General features: G+C 41.1%; 1 protein-coding gene across 1 annotated transcript in view; it reads right to left on the bottom strand.

The window, feature by feature from the left end:
- Positions 1-15,097, bottom strand: part of ZNF609 (zinc finger protein 609) — an 89,626-nt gene that overhangs the window by 13,881 nt on the left and 60,648 nt on the right. The window contains exon 3 of the mRNA XM_036278525.1: positions 297-384. Coding sequence (XP_036134418.1) covers positions 297-384 — 88 coding nt within the window. The remainder of the gene's footprint in view (positions 1-296; positions 385-15,097) is intronic.

The raw sequence follows: 15,097 nt of genomic DNA, 5'->3' as shown, positions 1-15,097 counted from the left end.
ACCACAATGTTCTTTAAAAGCTGGGTGTTTTTTTTCCCTGTATGGCAAATGTTTTTATTTTCTAGAAACACATCTATGCTATCTAAGGTGAAAAATACTGTTATGAAATGCTGTTAATTTATTAAATTCTACCTTTTTTTAATTAATTACATTTGACATACAATACAGTTTCAGGTGTACAACCCAAAGCTGGGTGTCTTTTAAAAACTATCCAACCCTAGTAGGATAAAGGTATAAGAGATCACTAATTAAGGGGGTTCAGAATAACACAAACTAAAAAGCTGTAGAGTGCTTACCTGGGGGGTGCCCAATCATGCCGTGTGCAGTCAAGAAGTGTACCTACATATGTCTTGTTCCTCCATGTTACATTCACCACCAACATCCCTGGAAGACAAGAAGACTCAGATATAGACAAGAGAAACCCCTCTGGCCACTGAGAAGAATACTTTCCATTTGAGTAGCATTCTGGCTCCTATAGGAGGGTTTGGGGGTGCTCTGTGTCCCAATGAGACAAACAGGATTGAGCTGGAATAGTTCTGTGGGAACTGCCTACAATACTACCAGGGCCCCATAGGATGGGCAATAGTTGTAAAGATTTCATGGTCCAGTTAAGAAACATTTTAACTTTAAAAAAAATTATACAATATTTTAAAGAAAAATATGCATTACAAAGAATAACCTAACAGCCCAGCCGGTGTGGCTCAGTGGCTGAGCATCGACCCACGCACCAAGAGGTCGCTGGTTTGATTCCTGGTCAGGGCATATGCCCAGGTTGTGGGTGCAGGCCCCTGTGGGGGGCATGCTTGAAGACGATCAATCGATGTTCTCTCTGATCAATATTTCTCTCACTCCCCCTTTCCCTTCGTCTCTCTCTAAAATCAATAAAGAAAAAAAAATAACCTAACAAAAACTCATGTATCTACCACTCAATGATTTATAAGATTTTGTGCCATTCATGAATCATATTTTTGGTGTTAAGTGTAAGAATTCTTTGTCTACTGAAGATTTTCTTCCTAAAAGTTTTACAATTTTCTGTTTTAGTCCTTGATTCATTTTGAGTCATTTTTGTATGAGATTTTTTTTTTTTTGTGGTCTAGAATGTCCATTTGTTCTAATACCACTTACTGGAAAGTACCTTTTATCCCAAGAATTGCTTTAGTACCTTTGCCCAAATCAGTTGGGTATATCTGTGTGCCTATTCTGGGTTCTCTGCTCTGTTCCACTGGTCTAAGTGTCTATCCCTCTGCCAATATCACAGTCTCATTGATTTCTGTGGCTATATAAGTCTTGAGATGGGATAATCTGATTCTTCCCATTTTATTCTTTTTCAAAACTGTTTTAGCTATTTTAGTTCCTTTGGCCTTTAAATATAAATTTTAAAATAATTTTATCTATATCTACAAAATATCTTGCTGGAATTTTGATAGAAATTGCATTAACCTGTATATCAATTTGGGGAAAATATTTACTATGTGCTCTGTATTTACTTAGATCATCTTTGATTTCTTTCAGCAGCATTGTGTAGTTTCAGCATACAAATCTGGTAGATGTTTTGTTAAATTTACACCTAAGTATTTAATTTAAAAATATGTTTTTATTGATTTTAGAGACAGAGGAAGGGAGAGGGGGAGAAAGAGAGAGAAACATCAATGTGAGAGAGAAACACTGATCTGCTGCCTCCTGAATGCCCCCTACTGGGGATCCAGTTTGCAAGCCAGGCATGTGCCCTGACCAGGAATCAAACCAGTGACCTCTCAGTGCACAGGACGATGCTCAACCAAAAGCCTAGTCCTCACAACAATCCTGCCATATAGGGATTGTTAAAACTACTTTGCAGATCAGAAAATGAAAGCCCAGAAAGGCTAAGTAATTTACCAAAGATCTCATTATTTATTAGTGGTCAGATCTTTAAGGCATTACATAGCTATCTCTAGTGGATTCTGATTCTTTTTTTTTTATCCTTACCCAAGGACACTTTTTTTCCATTTTTTGTTCAGATAGAGTGGGAGGGAGAGAGAGGAAGAGAGAAAGAGAGAGAAACATCGACGTGGAAGAGACACATCAAGTGGCTGCCACCCTCACAACCAACCAGGGCCGGGGGCAAACTGCAAGTGAGGTTCGTGCCCTTAGCAGGAACTGAACCCAGGTCTCTCTGGACTGCAGGCCTATGAGCTAACTGCTGAGCCAAACTGGCCAGGGTAGATTCTAATTCTTTTTACACAATTTTCTCAAAATGTCCCTTTAATCTTCATCTTTGATAAAAAGCACATGCAGGATTACAGGGGGTGGGAAGATCCAGAGGGAAAAAGGACAGGATTCCTATCCCTTCTATAGCTTTCTAGGGCCCTGGCATCTTAAGGGAAATGGCAAACCTAAGAAAGCAATTAGGCTAAATTCTCTCTGGCTATTAGCAAGTGAATTCAAATGGATGTCTCCTCCCAGTGATGGGCTGCTCTGATTACTGTATAACCAATTTGAACAGGAACAGAGTCCATTTATTTTTAGACAAGGTAAGACTTAGAGATAGGCACCTCATTAATAAGGGCAGATGAGCACAGCTGTGTATAGAGAACAGGCATACATTTAGAAGACGGATATTAGTCCTACTCTTGAAATAGCTGGGCAGGAACACATTTATAAATCTGCCTTCTTCCTCTGGTACAATCTGCAAAGCTTAGCAATAATGAATGAGCTGAAAAGAAGACAGGTCAGAGAGAGTGCTGCAAATGCGAGAGGGGAAGAGGAAAAATTCTGTATGGGGAAAAAAAAAACTTGTGTAAATGTCAAAGCAAACACATTTTTCTGAAGTGTAACTCTCTTCCTACAAGGTTCTGAGTTGAGACAGCTGGGAGAATAAGAGGACAGGAAAGAAAAAGCAGGGGGAAAAAACACTTAACAGACCTAGTTTCTCAATTAGGGGCTAGCTTTAGGGCAGCAAGTAGGCTGAAGAGAAAGAGAAAAACTGGTTTTCATTTAGAAATTTCATTTTAGAAATTAAAAAATTATTTTAATTTTTTTGAGATCATTCTTAAAAAAATTTTTTTTTTCTTTATTGATTTTAGAGAGAGAGGAAGGAGGAAGGGAGAGGGAAACAGAGACAGAGACATCAATGAGAGAGAACATCAATTGGCAGCCCCCTGCACACCCCCCACTGGGAATTTGGCCCACAACCTAGGCATGTGCCCTGACCGGAAATCAAACTGGCAACCTCCTAGTGCATGGGTCGACCGATGCTCAACCACTGAGCCACACTGGCCGGGCGAAAGCTTCCTCTTTTGAGTAAGTGTTCAAAAAATAGGGAAAGATTGGCTTGTTTAAAGATGATAATGCTAATAGTAGTAATAAACTGTGTCTTGTGTTTCTCCAGGTAGTAAGTTTCCTATTTACCAAAGGTCTTATTGAACATAATCTTATTGAACATTAAGTTTTAGAGTGTTGAGTACTCTTCCTTCTTAAAGGTGATCAACACTTGGCTTAGGGAGCACGGTAAAGGGGAAAAGACAAATTACTGCAACAGCCCCCTAACTTACATCCATCCTTATCCCTCTCTGACAACACAGGAGCCAGTGAGATCCTGTTAAAACCTAAATCATATCCTATGATTCCTTTGCTCAAAACTGTTCAAAAACTTCTTTCCATTTCATGCAGATTAAAGGCCTAAATTCTTACTGTGACCTTAAAGGACTCACATGATCATGGCCTGCATTACCTCTCTAATCAATGTCATCTACTGCTCTGCTCTCCTCACTCTGCTCTAGCACAGTGACCTACTTGCTCTTTGAATACAACAGGCATGTTTCCATCTCATGGCCTTTGAACTTGCCATTCCATCTACCTGCAACATATTCTCAAAGCTTACTTTCCCTTCATTTCTTTCAAATCTTTTCTCAAAAGTTACCTCAGTGAGGCTATTCCTAATTCCCACTTACACGTTCCCTAGTTCTCTGTCCTACTCCTCATAGTATTTATCAGTATATAACATAGAAGAACTTTTATTTATCTTGTTTATTGTCTGTGTTCAGTCATATTAGAAGGTAAGTTTCATGAAGGTAAGAAGTTTTGTTTTGTTTGTTTGTTCAGATAGAGTGGGAGGGAGAGAGAAAGAAACGTTAATGTGAGAGAGACACATCGACTGGTTGCCTCCCCCACAGGACCCCAACCAGGACAGGGGATGAACTGCAACCAAGGTACATGCCCTTGACCAGAATCGAACCTGTGACTCATTGGTCAGTGGGTCGACGCTCTAATTGCTGAGCCAAACTGGCCAGAGAATGAAGGCAAGGATTTTAATCAGAATTTTTCACTGCTGTATATATAACTACTAGAAACATGTTTGGTATACAGTAGGTGCTCAATAAACACAGTGTATACTGAATAAATGAATGTTCCTTATTTCTCTCCAGAAACTCTGTTCAAGGATATAAAATTGTACAAGTAGTTTCATCCTTATACATAATAAATCTAAGAAGTCTTACTAGTGTTTGAAATAAATAATGGTTTATTTTTTTGTCTGAGTAAGCATCTCTCCTTCACTCAGCTGAGATGGTAACTAGCTGTATAATTCTGAACAATCTACTTTATCCTCCTGGGTTTCAATGTCCTCATCTGTAAGATCATCTAGGTTGGGGCTAGATTATCTTTAAATCTCTTTTAAACTCTAAAATTCTGTAATTCTGTGAGAGGTTATGAAACTCAAACACTTAAAAGTATAGATGACTTGCCCAGCCAGTGTGGCTTATTGTTAAAACTTGAGTGTCATCCCATGGACAAAGAGGTCTCGGTTTCATTTGAGGTCAAGGCACATGTCTGGGTTTCTAGCTCGATTCCCAGTAGGGGGTATGCAGGAGGCAGCTGATCAATGTTTCTCTCTCACATTGAAGTTTCTATCTCTCTCCCCCTTCCTCTCTCTCTAAAAAGAAAAGGTATAAGTGACTTTTAAAAAGTATAAAACTTCTGCCTGTTTGGCTCAGCAGTTACAGCATCAGCCCGAGGACCGAAGGGTCGTGGGTTCAATCCCTGGCCCCAGTAGGGGTCCTGCAGGAGGCAACCAATCGATGTGTCTCTCACATAGATGTCTCTCTCTTTCTCATACCTCCCTCCCAGTCTCTCTAAAAAAAAAATAATAATAAGTGGAAAAATAACCTCGGGTGAGGATTAACAACAAAATAAAAGTATAAAATTCCATTTCCCATGAAGTTTTAACAATGATCAAACACTTAAGGTAAAAAAACAAAACAAAACAAGGCATGAAGTGTAAGGTATGTCACTTCACACATTATTCACCTTGTAGAAAAATATTTTACCTGAGTGGGAATATAAATTGGTATAAGCACTCTGGAAAACTATTTTATTTCTACCAAAGCTCATGTATTTCTAAGCAGATCTGCTAACACTAAACATATACCTACCCTACGACCCAGCAATTCTTAGAAATTAGAGCCTATACTCAACAAGAAACATGTAAAAGAATGTTTACAGCAGTTTATAGCCCCTAACTGGAAACAATTCAAATGTCCATAAAAAGTAGAATGAATAAGCCCTGGCCGGTTTGGCTCAGCGGTTGGAGCGTCGGCCTGCGGTCCAGAGAGACCCGGGTTCGGTTCCCGCTAAGGGCACGTACCTCGGTTGCAGATTGTCCCCGGCCCTGGTTGGTTGTGAGGGTGGCAGCCACTCGATGTGTCCCTTCACATCGATGTTTCTCTCTCTCTCTCTTCCTCTCTCTCCCTCCCGCTCTATCTGGACAAAAAATGGAAAAATGTCCTCGGATGAGGATTAAAAAAAAAAAAAAAGTAGAATGTATACATAAATTGTGGCATATTATAAGCTAATACTACAGCACTGAAGAATGAACTATGGTCACATACTACAGTGTGGATAAATCTCATAGACATAATATTAAGTGAAAGAAGCTGGACAAAAACGTACACACCATGTGATCACATTTCAAGAGAGGAAAACTCATCTAATTATGATTAAAAATCAAAATTGTGGTTACCTTTTGGGGTAGTATTAACTGAACAGGGCATGAGAGAACCTTCAGGGGTACTAGTAATGTTCTAATTCTGGATCTAGTTGGTGGTCACACAGCTATATACACGTGTAAAAATTCATCAAATCATGTACTTAATATCTGTGCATTTTAATTATGATGAGATAAACCAAAGAACGTATATGCATGTATGCATAACCAATGGACATAGACAACAATGCTGGGGGGTGGGAGAGGTGGGATGGGGAGGAGGGTGTCTGGGGGAAAAAGGAGAAACATCTATAACAAAAATAAAAATAAAAATAAATTGTTATACTTTGAAATATTAAAACAAATATTTTTATTAATTTTTCTAGAGAGGAAAGGAAAAGTAGAGAGAAAGAGAAACATCGATGTGAGAGCAGAACATTGACTGGCTGCCTCCTGTACGATCCTTACCAGGGATCTAGCCCACATTCTAGGCATATGCCCTGACCGGGAATCAAATCAGCAACCTTTTGGTGCATGGGATGACACTAAACCAATTAGGCCACACCAGCCAGGCCTACTTCAATAAAATATTAAAGTGACCTAAATAGCAGCCAGTGGGTTCTCTCTCAGTAGCATCTTACTCTATAAAGAGTTTAAAAACTTTCTGGAATATAGTGACCAACTCAGTTTAACTTCCACAGGGAAAGTCCATCTCCCCTGAGATTAATCAATAAAGAATTATTGGGTATCAACATGAGTCAGGGGATTGTGTTGGGATTAAGTGTAAAAAATGTATATAATACTTTATTTACTGGCAACACTGCTCTAATAAGCTTTTCCAGAAAAAAAAATTTTCTTTATTGATTTTAGAGAGGAAGGGAGAGGGAGAGAGAGATAGAAACATTGATGAGAGAGAACATTGATCAGCTGCCTCCTACATGCCCCACACTGGGGATCTGACCCACAACTCTGGCATGTGCCCTGACCGGGAACCAAACTGGCCACCTCTTGGTGCATGGGTCAATGCTCAACCACTGAGCCACACAGGCTAGGCTTTTCAGCTAGTTTTAATAATTAAGCTCAAAATATTTAAATTGTGAAATTTCTAAAGTTTTCTACTATTACTATGACTAGAGAAGGAAATGTCACATTCTTATTGCTGGTTGGTGTAGGAAATTGGTTCAACCTCAAATACCTGTATTACAGGTATTTATCCATAAATATTCGTAGTATAAAAAAAAAACAAGGCATTTGTTGCAACAGTGATTAATAACAAGAGAGGAAACAAACTAAATGTCCTTCAATGAAGGACTCATTAAATACATTTTTGTATATCCACACAATGGGATACTACACAGCTGTTAAAAAGAATGAAACTAAATAAGCTGATATAGAACAGATACTTAGGTATACAGGTAAGTAAAGAAAAAGCAAGGTACAGGATTGTAACTATAGAATGCTATATCTGTGTAAAAGATAAGTGTATAAATATGTATTTTTTCCCCCATTTTTTGTTCAGATAGAGTGGGGGGGGGGGAGAGAGACATTGATGTGAAAGGGACACATCGAGTGGCTGCCTCCTGCACAACCCAACCAGGGCCGGGGACAAACTGCAACTGAGGTATGTGCCCTTAGCGGGAACCAAACTTGGGTCTCTTTGGACCGCAGGCCAACGCTCTAACTGCTGAGCCAAACCGGCCAGGGCTAAATATGTTGTTTGTTTTTTTTAATCCTCACCCGAGGACATTTTTTTGACATTTTGTTCAGATAGAGTAGGAGGGAGAGAGAGAGAGAGAAACATCGTCGTGAAAGGGACACATCGAGTGGTTGCCACCCGTGCGACCCAACCAGGGCTGGGGACAAACTGCAACCGAGGTACGCGCCCCTAGCGGGAACCGAACCCGGGTCTCTCCAGACCGCAGGCCAATGCTCCAACCGCTGAGGCAAACCGGCCAGGGCCTAAATATGTATTTTTAAGGGTATAGAAGGTCTCCGGAAGAATAAACAAACTACTAATAGTGGTCTTCTCCAGGGAGGGAAAGCAGGTGGCTGGGATTCAGGCAAAGGAAACTTGTTTTTCACTCTATGCTCATTTTATCTTTGAATTTTGTACCACATGCATATATTAACTATTTAAAAAAAAAATAGATAGAAACAGTTATTAATTTTGGTAGAAATATTTTTAAAATGTTTGTAAAATTTTCCTTTTACGAAAGAGTGCAGGCAATATTGAACTTGAAAAGGGCATTCAATAGATACTATCTCTTGCCCAGCTGGAAAAGGGCATTCAATAGATACTATCTCTTGCCCAGCTGGTGTGGCTCAGTGGATTGAGTGTTGTCTCATGGACTGAGAGGTCCTGGTTCTATTCCCAGTTAGGGCACATGCCTGGGTTGTGGGCTCAATCCCCAGTCGGGGGCATGCAGGAGGTAGCTGATTGATGTTTCTCTCTCACATAAATGTTTCTATCTCTCTCTAAAAAAAAAAATCAATAAAAACATTTAAAAAATAGATACTGCCCTGGCCGGTTTGGCTCAGCAGTTAGAGCATCAGCCTGCGGTCCAGAGAGACCCGGGTTCGGTTCCTGCTGAGAGCATGTACCTCGGTTGCAGTTTGTCCCTGGCCATGGTTGGGTTGTGCGGGTGGCAACCACTCGATGTGTCCCTTTCGCGTTGATGTTTTTTTCTCTCTCTCTCTTTTCCTCTCACTCCTTTCCACTCTATCTTTTTGTTTGTTTGTTTATTCTCACCCAAGGACATTTTTCCATTTTTTTGTACAGATAGAGTGGGAGGGAGAGAGAGGAAGAGAGAGAGAGAGAAACATCGACGTGAAAGGGACACATCGAGTGGCTGCCACCCACACGACCAACCAGGGCCAGGGACAAACGGCAATCGAGGTACGTGCCCTTAGCGGGAACCAAACCTGGGTCTCTCTGGACCACAGGCCAACGCTCTAACCGCTGAGCCAAACCGGCCAGGGCCTTTCCACTCTATCTTTTTTAATTTTTATTTTTTTTAAATCCTCACCCGAGGACATTTTTCCATTTTTTGTTCACGTAGAGTGGGAGGGAGAGAGAGGAACAGAGAGAGAGAAACATTGACGTGAAGGGACACATCGAGTGGCTGCCACCCGCACAACCGACCAGGGCCGGGGACAAACTGCAACCGAGGTACGTGCCCTTAGCGGGAACCGAACCCGGGTCTCTCCGGACCAAAGGCCGACGCTCTAACCACTGAGCCAAACCGGCCAGGGCTCCACTCTATCTTAACAAAAAATGGAAAAATGTCCTTGGGTGAGGATAAAAATACAAAACAAACAAACAAACAAAAAGGTAAGGCGTAAGTCCCCTCACCTTGAGTGTGGGTTGTGCTTCAGAACTCGCTTCCAATAAACAGAATGTGGTGGAGTGATGTGCATGACTTCTCAGACTAAGTAATAATAAAAGGCATTGTGAATTTCTCCTTGCTTTTGCTCTTGGATTACTTCTCTTGGGGAAGACAGCTGCAGTGTTGTGAGGACACTCAAGCAGTGCACCCTATGAAGAGGTCCAAGAGGCCAGAAACAGAGGCCTCTTGCTAATAGTCATATGATGAACCAACTTGGAAGTGAATCCTCCAGCCTCAAATAAGCTTCTGGATGATGCCGGCCCTAGCTGACATATTGACTGTGACCTCATGAGAAAACTTGAAACAGAGTCAGCCACCTAAGCCACTCCTGACTTCCTGACACACGGAAACAATATAATATATATTGTTTAAGTCTGCTAATGTTCTGGGGTTAATTTGTTACACAACAATAGATAACCTAAAACAGTGTCTTATCCTGAGTAGGCAAATGATTTGTTTAATTTATTTATTCCTTCCTAGAGGAAGTATGTACTGAGCTTCTATTACTTGCCAGGCATTGTGCTAAGTAGTGAAGTTACATAAAACAGCTAAGAAGATATGAAGGTCTATACCTGGGCTGGGAGCAAATATTTATTAAGAGCCTACTTTGTGGAATTCACTGGACTAAGTATGGGAGAACAAAGGTAAATAAGGCCAGCTATCTGCTTTCAACACAAAGGACTGAAAAAGAGAAAGGGTAGCGGTTAAGAGGTCACATATGACTGAATACTCCAGTTATACCCTGCTTTTAAATCGTGTTTCAATCTGAATGTTCAAATCCTGGTTGATGCTGATAACTACTTTCTAGATAAAGGGCAGGTTAGAATGCATGTATGCTTGCTTGCTTACATTCAATTCATTCATTCAACAAATGAACACCTAACTCTGGGCCACACACTGTTCTAAAGAAATAGGATATATAGTAAAGCACCAAACTGACAGTCTTTGTTCTTATGCAACTTATGTTCAAGTGATGGGAGACAGACAATAAATAAATGAACAAGTAAATATGTTTGATAGTGGTAAGCCCTATGGACAAAATAAAGTATGAGCAGAGGAATAGAGGATATGAGGCATGACGATGTAGCTCTTTTATAAAGGGCAATTTGTCGAACAGGTCACATTCAAGTAGACAAACCTGAGAGAGGTGAGAGAATAGCCATGTGGAAATTAGAACATTTCAGATAGCAGGAAAAGCAGGTACAAAGACACTGCAGTGGGAATGGTATGTTCTGAGGCACAGCAAAGCGGAGAATGAAGCAACAGTGAAGTAAGTAAGGGGAAGAGATGAAGTGAGAGAGACCAGTGTGGGCCAGAATATGTAGACCAGGGGTTGACAGACTTTAAATATAAGGGACAAATAGTAAGTATTTCAGGCTTTGCAGGCCACATAGTCTCTGTGGTAACTTCTCAACTCTTGGTGCACAAGAGTCACAGACAACATGTAAAAGAATGAGCACAGCTGTGTTCCAATAAAATTACAAAAACAGGCAGCAGACTGGAGTTGGCAGCTGGGCCTTAGTTTGCTGACCTCTGATGTAGACCATCAAACTACTTCTAGGGCAAATGATGGAGGTCTGAGGGGAATGGTCTGTATGTCCAGGCTTTGGCCTCAGAAAGCATTCACAGAGAAACAAAGCGATAGCCCAGCCAGTGTGGCTCAGTGGTTGAGCGCCAGACGCATGCACTAAGAGGTCGACGGTTCGATTACCGGTCAGGACACATGCCCAGGTTGTGGGCCCAATCCCCAGTGGGGGGCATGCAGAGGGCGGCCAATCGATGATCTCTCTCATTGATGTTTCTATCTCTCTCTCCCTTTTCTTTCCTCTCTCTCTAAAATCAATAAGGAAAAAAAAAAAGAAAGAAATACATATAAACAAACATAGGGAGGCAGACAAAATGAGGAGACAAAAGAACATAAATCAGAGCAAACTGAAATACTTCTATTAATATTAGGCACTAAAAGTTGTTTGTTAAACATAAAAATGAAAAAGCAGTTTGTCTGGGACCCCAAATAACAATTGTTTAACTATTTCTATAGAAAAATATTTGAGTTCCAAAAAATGTTTTAAAAATTAATTAACTTTCAAACACAAGCACATAAGTTGAGGACTCTCCATATACAGCGGACATTTTAATATTTCTTGATAACTCAGGGACATTATTCTAGATATGATTATACTACTGTATAGTAAGAGATGTCCCTAGGTTACTGAGGTGTTATGGGTTAATGGCTTCTATTAATTGTGATTAAATTGCTCTGTTAGTGTTTTTTGTTTTTTTGTTAATCCTCACCATAAGATAGTTTTTCCATTGATTTTTAGAAAGAGTGGAAGGGAGGAATGGGGGAGACAGGGGAGAGAGAAACATTGATGTGAGAGAGACACATCGATTGGCTGCCTCTGCACGTACCCCGACCAGGGCTGGGAATTGAACCTACAAACCCAGGTACATGCCCCTGACCAGAAATCAAACCAGTGACCCTCTGGGGTGCAGGCTGACACTCTAACCACTGAATCATGCTGGCCAGGGTGCTGCTTGCTATTTTGTGTTTTGCTTTTTAGTCTCCTCTCGTTGTCAGCAGTTACTTTTTCTTGCCATTAGTATGTCTATACTTTCTGCAGTAGTCTTCCCTGCATTGCCAACCTCTGCATCACATCCAACTTTCTTCTTTTTTTAAAAAAATAATTATGGTTTTGATTTTAGAGAGAGAGGAAGGAAGAGGGACAGAGAGAAAGAGTGAAACATGGGTCAGTTGCCTCCCGAATGCACCCTGTCTGGGGATCAAGCCCATAACCTGGTCATGTGCCCTGAGAATTGAACCAGAGACCTTTTGGTGCATGGGACGACGTTCAGCCAACTGCGCCACACTGGGCAGCCAACTTTCTTCTTGTAATCTACTTTAGATGAGGAAATCAGGGAGTCAACACTAACGTAGCTACTCATCAGACCCTATAGGTCCTATTATCTTACTTCATGGCCATATACATTCCATATCCGTTAACTACACAATTCTCTGAAGAGTCTCTTATATTTGGAACTCAAAGTCCATGGAGGAAAATTCTATAGCTAGTAACCAAAGAAATCAGTTAATCAGACACACCATTTTTGATAACTCCCTATATCTAGTTTCTCAGTGAGCTAGAGATCGGAGGTCGGTGGTTGCAGCCAGTCCTTGCAGCTGATCAGCCTGGGGTATAACCCTCCCATTGACATGTCAAAAAAAAACAATCAAGGCTCAACTACAAGAGGAGGGTGTACACAGCCTACATGAGGTTAGGGGAGATTATGGGGATTGTGCCTCAAGTGCCCAGCTTGGGTGATCAGAGAGGCTGTGCCACTAGATCCGACAGAACACATATAACATCAGGCCACTCTACCAATCCTGGGAGATGGAGCAGCTCTACTTAATACATATAAACAAACACAGGGAGGCAGACAAAATGAGGAGACAAAAAAACATGTGTCCCGCCCTGGCGGGTTTTGCTCCGTGGTTAGAGTGTTGGCCAGCAGACCAGAGAGACCCAGGTTCGGTTTCTGTAAGGGCACGTACCTCGGTTGCAGTTTGTCCCCAGCCCTGGTCGGGTTTGTGTGGGTGACAACTAGTCGATGTGTCTCTCTCTTCCTCCCTCTCTCCCTCCTGCTCTATCTAAAGATAAATAAGAAAAGAAAAGAAAAAAAAACATGTGTCCCAAATGAAAGAACAGAACAAAACTCCAGAAAAAGAACTAAACAAAATGGAGGCAAGCAATCTACTAGATACAGAGTTCAAAATAATGGTAATGAAGATGCTCAATTAACTTCGTGAGAACATCAATAGCATAAAAAAGGACCAGTCAGAAATGAAGGCTGCACTAACTAAATGAAGAATAACTTACAGGGAATCAACAGTAGAGTAGGTGAAGCTGAGCATCAAATCTGCAATTTGGAATATAAGAAAACAAAAAACATCCAATCAGAACAGCATAAGAATCCAAAAAAAATGAGGACAGTGTAATGAGCCTCTGGGACAACCATAAGTGCACCAACATTTGCATCATGGGGGTGCCAGAAGGAGAAGAGAAAGAGCAAAAAAATTGAAAACCGCCCTGGCCGGTTTGGCTCAGCGGTTAGAGCGTTGGCCTGCGGTCCTGAGAGACCCGGGTTCGGTTCCCACTGGGGTCGTGTACCTCGGTTGCAGTTTGTCCCCGGCCCTGGTCGGTTGTGCGGGTGGCAGCCACTCGATGTGTCCCTTTCACATCGATGTTTCTCTCTCTCTCTCTGTTCCTCTCTCTCCCTCCCACTCTACCTGAGCAAAAAATGGAAAAATGTCCTCGGGTGAGGATTAAAAAAAAAAAAAAAAAAAAATTGAAAACCCATTTGAAAAAATAATGACAAACACTTCCCTAACCTGGTGAAGGAAATAGACACACAAATCCAGGAAGCACAAAGAGTCCCAAACAAGGTGAACCCAAAGAGGCTCACACCAAGACACATCATAATGAAAATGCAAAAGGTTAAAGACAAAGAGAATCTTTTTTTTTTTTTTTATCCTCACCCGAGGATATTTTTCCATTTTTTGTACAGATAGAGTGGGAGGGAGAGAGAGGAAGGGAGAGAGAGAGAGAAACATCGACGTGAAGGGACACATCGAGTGGCTGCCACCCACACGACCAACCAGGGCCGGGGACAAACTGCAACTGAGGTACATGCCCTTAGCGGGAACAGAACCCGGGTCTCTCCAGACCGCAACTAAGCTGGCTAGGGCAAGAGAATCTTAAAAGTAGCAAGAGTAAAGCAGTTAGTTACCTACAAGGGAGCTCCCATAAGACTGTCAGATGATATCTCAATAGAAATTTTGCAGACCAGAAAGGATTGGCAAAATATATTAAAGTGATGAAAAGCAAAATATAGCCAAAATTACTCTACCCAGCAAAGCTATAATTTAGAATTGAAGGACAGATAAAGAGCTCCCCAGACAAGAAAAAGCTAAAGTTATTACCACCACCAAACCAGTATTATATGAAATGTTAAACGGTCTTCTTTAAGAAAAAGAAGAAAAAAAAAGATAAAAAATTTGAACAATAAAATGGTAATGCATGCATATTTATCAACAACTGAATCTAAATAACAAAACAGACAAACAAGCAGAACAGAAATAGACTCAGACACAGAGAATGTTTTGATGCTTGCCAGATGAAAGAGGGATTGGGATGGTGGTGAAAAAAGGTAAAGGGATTAAGAGATACAAATTGGCCCTGGCTGGTTTGGCTCAGTGGTTAGAGCATCGGCCCATGGACCAATGAGTTGCAGGTTCAATTCCAGTCAAGGGCACATACCTCTGTTGCAATTTGTCCCCGGCCCTGGTTGGGGTTGTGCGGGAGGCAGCCACTCATGTCGATGTGTCTCTCTCTCCCCCTCTCACTCTATCTTAACAAAAATGGAAAAATGTCCTCGGGTGAAGATTAAAAAAAAAAAAAGTACAAATTGGCTGTTACAAATAGTCACAGGGATGTAAAGTACAGCATAGGGAATATAGTCAATAATATTCTAATAACTATGTATGGTGTCAGACGGGTGCGAGATTTATTGGAATGATCACTTAGTAAATTATGTAATATCTAATCCCTGGTGTATACACCTGAAACTAATATAATAATGTATGTCAACTGTAATCAAAAAATAAAAATGATTAGTCCAGCTGGTGTGGCTCAGTGGTTGAGCGTCGACCCATGCACCAAGAGGTTACCAGTTCAATTCCTGGTCAGGGCAC

This window comes from Molossus molossus, unplaced genomic scaffold (genome assembly GCF_014108415.1).
Source record: "Molossus molossus isolate mMolMol1 unplaced genomic scaffold, mMolMol1.p scaffold_m16_p_1, whole genome shotgun sequence".
Lineage (NCBI taxonomy): Eukaryota > Metazoa > Chordata > Mammalia > Chiroptera > Molossidae > Molossus > Molossus molossus.
Note: the sequence above shows the minus strand (reverse complement) of the source record. Positions and strands in the feature narration are given on the sequence as shown.